This window comes from Schistocerca americana, chromosome 4 (genome assembly GCF_021461395.2).
Source record: "Schistocerca americana isolate TAMUIC-IGC-003095 chromosome 4, iqSchAmer2.1, whole genome shotgun sequence".
NCBI lineage: Eukaryota > Metazoa > Arthropoda > Insecta > Orthoptera > Acrididae > Schistocerca > Schistocerca americana.
The window spans coordinates 731690023-731692758 of record NC_060122.1 but is presented as its reverse complement, the minus strand read 5'-3'; the positions used below and the strand labels follow the sequence as shown (position 1 = coordinate 731692758).

General features: G+C 35.6%; 1 protein-coding gene across 1 annotated transcript; it reads left to right on the top strand.

The window, feature by feature from the left end:
* Positions 1-229: 229 nt before the first annotated feature.
* On the top strand, positions 230-1180 carry LOC124613749. Its single transcript, XM_047142465.1, has 2 exons — positions 230-797; positions 942-1180. The coding sequence occupies exons 1-2, from the start codon at positions 230-232 to the stop codon at positions 1178-1180; spliced, it is 807 nt and encodes a 268-aa protein (XP_046998421.1).
* The last annotated feature ends 1556 nt before the right edge of the window (positions 1181-2736 follow it).

Sequence of the window (2736 nt, the reverse complement as noted above, 5' to 3'; positions counted from 1 at the left end):
GGACTTTTAAGATATCACAATCAAAAATGTATTGGTCCAGTCTTCTCCACTTTCCTCTCATTACTGAGGCTATGCCCAGGGATAGATATTACAAACTTAGAAGTAATCTACATTTTGTTGGAAACCTAAGTGCTCAGCGTCCTAATAATAAGCTGTGGAAAATTCAACAACTTGTTGATGCAGTGAGAAAACAATTGCCCAAAATTCACATTTAAGTATTAATGAACAAATGACTCCTTTTTCTGGGAGGTGTGGTTTCACTCAGTATGTTCTTTCTAAGCCTAATCCACTGGGGTTAAAAAATTTTATTCTTGCTTCTAATGACGGACTGCTCTGGGATTTCTGTATTTATGTTGGGAAGGGTAATGTACCAGAAGATGATCTGAAGACCCTGGGATTGGTCGGAGCTGTTGTAAAACTATTGTCATTAACTCTCCCTCAAGATGGCTCTCATGTAATTTACACAGATAGATTCTTTACAAGTGTTACAAGTGCAGAAATGTTGTTGGAGAAGAGCATTTTCCTGACAGGAACAGTTATGAGAACTAGAATTGCTCCAGCTGCTTCAAAACTGAGCGATGATAAGTGCCTAAAAAGAGGTGAATGGTGTGAGATTGTAAGGGAAAATGGTAAACTTTGTGTTGTCAAATGGAAAGACTATAAATGTGTGACATTACTTTCCTCTTGCACTGGTAGCAATCCTGTGGGCACATGTAAAAGATGCTCCAAGAAAGATGGGCAGAAGATTGATGTCCCCTGCCCAGCTGTAGTACAAGCACACCATCAAATGATTGGAGGTATAGATTTGAGTGACAGGTTGCTGGCTTATTACAGAAGTTCTATTCAAACAAAAAAATGACTAGTAAGAGTATTTAACCATTTTGTGGATGTGGTGGTTGTGAACTGTTGGTTGATGTATGGAAGAGCTTGTGTGATTGCAGATTTGAATAAAAAGGATCAGATATCTTTGATTGCTTTTCGACTACATCTAGCCATGTCACTTATGAAATCTCAGGAACTGTGTAATATCAGTAAGCAGCCACTGACAACACGTAGTGAAATTGATGAAGAAAGTTCCACAGATGAGGAACAGTTTACACCAATGCCAAAATACAGGAAAGTTGTAAGTCAACCCATTCGTGAAGTAAGGTATGATCAAGTAGGGCATTATCCTGTATAGTGTCATGACAAGTTTGCATCAAAATGCAGACTCAAGGGTTGCAAATCAAGGACAAGAGTTAAATGCACCAAATGTCAAATGTATTTGTGTGTGATGAAAAACAATTGTTTCTTGACATATCATACAAAACCATCTGGAAGTAATAAAAAGTTGTGAAATATGTATTGTAAAATTTCTTATTGTAAATGAAATACATAGATTGTACAAATACAACATACTGTAATTAATTTTACCTTGAAATACAGTAGGTTCCCATAAGAAAATTTAAGAAATATGTTTATGACTGAAACCTGAGGTACACAAATGTGTACCATCGATTTTCAAAAAATGAAAATTTTCTAAATTGCAAAACACAACAATCTGGTGCTATACAACAAAATAAACAAAAACTTATTGGCATTTTCAAAATTTTTAATTAAACTTGGCTCTGGGTTTGAAGAGGATAGATATGATTTACTTATGTTAAGTTTAACAGCTTCCTTTTGCCACTCATGTAGATGACCTCGCAATTTTCGTTATTTAGGATCAACTACCTGTTTTTACACCATACAGATAGCTTATCTAAATCATTGTGCAATTGGTTTTGATCTTCCGATGATTTTACTGGACGATAATAGACAGCATTTTCTGCAAACAACCTAAGAGGGCTGCTCAGATTGTATCCTAAATTGTTTATATAGATAATAAACAGTAGAGGGACTATAACACTACTTTATGGAACACCATATCTTACTTCTGTTTTACTCCATGACTCTCCGTCAATTACTACGAACTGTGAACTCTCTGAGGCATTTATACTTTTATCTTATGATGTTATTTATTACTAAATTGCTTACTTAGATTGAAGTTCTCGCTTGAGGCACATATCTTTTTTTAATGGAGTTGAGAAAAACATCCTTTGTCTTTAAACGAATTTAGTTTTTTGTGCTGTACTAGTGAAGGAACTCGCCGTTACCCAGGTAAATCTCACTCCCTTACCACGCAGCCTTTAGCTTAAAGTTCATGGCGTCATATCTCCTGAACTCCTTGGCGTACAGTGAAATAGTTTTGTAGCCACATTCAGCGACATTTACGGATACTGTCTGCAAAATGTGTTGCGAATAGAATCAGTAAAAACGAAGTAATAAATTTAAACCTCATGCACGACGCGGAAATTTTTCACGCATCGCACTATTTATGACGCCACATATCCTGAATTATGTGTCGTACAATAATATAATATTGTAGGTACATTCAGTGGCAAATCTGCGTACTGTCTACGAATTTTATTGCCAATAGACTTAGTAGCAAAAAAGTAATAAATTTAAAAGTCCTTCATGATGCGTCAGTTTTTCGCTCACCTCATTGATTATGACGTGATATCTTTTAAACTATTGGTCACATAATGCCTTTATTTTGCACTCCTATTTAGTGGTATACGTGCATACTGTATGTGAAATATGTCGCGAGTACAGTTAGTAGTAAAGAAGTAATAAATTACAGCATTGTGCTCCTTGCAGTACTTTTACTGCATGACCAGCATAAAAGTAATAAGCGATAAAAATTTTGCCTTTCGT

What these genes read in the sequence shown, in the direction of transcription:
- LOC124613749 (XM_047142465.1), top strand. Translation starts at nt 230, where the DNA reads ATGACTCCTTTTTCTGGGAGGTGTGGTTTCACTCAGTATGTTCTTTCT. An exon ending in ACACCATCAAATGATTGGAG is followed by an intron (nt 798 to 941) that starts GTATAGATTTGA and finishes GTGTGATTGCAG; the next exon opens with ATTTGAATAAAAAGGATCAG.